Here is a 326-nt window from a genome sequence, read left to right on the forward strand (position 1 = left end):
AGAAAAGAAAAGAAGAAATCTTTTCTTTTCATTTCTTCCCATTATTTCTAGTGTTTTATTAGTAGACTGAAGTATGGAAATGTTTTTGAAGATATTTTGGATTCATAATGTAGTTTACATAAATTTTTTTCTTTTTGCTTTAGTGCCTTACAGATGACCAAGAAGAGATACGGAGCACAGTCATTTTCTACATTACAGAGAGGTTGCTGAAACGATTTCCAAAGATCCTTTGTCAGCACTTTATTGAATGTATTTTTCATTACAACTGTTTTGAGGTAAAGTATTAATAATGTTTAACTTTATTTCATGTATTTGTAGTATACCTA

The 326-nt window shown here is 28.5% G+C and overlaps 1 protein-coding gene across 1 annotated transcript in view; it reads left to right on the forward strand.

Moving 5' to 3' along the window:
- LOC119586319 (condensin-2 complex subunit D3-like) overlaps positions 1 to 326 on the forward strand; it is a gene marked incomplete in the record, with an annotated part of 62,579 nt that overhangs the window by 19,186 nt on the left and 43,067 nt on the right. The window contains 1 exon segment of the mRNA XM_037935030.1: positions 144 to 275. Coding sequence (XP_037790958.1) covers positions 144 to 275 — 132 coding nt within the window.

The sequence above is a fragment of the Penaeus monodon genome, chromosome 21 (assembly GCF_015228065.2).
Source record: "Penaeus monodon isolate SGIC_2016 chromosome 21, NSTDA_Pmon_1, whole genome shotgun sequence".
In the NCBI taxonomy this organism is placed as follows: Eukaryota; Metazoa; Arthropoda; class Malacostraca; order Decapoda; family Penaeidae; genus Penaeus; species Penaeus monodon.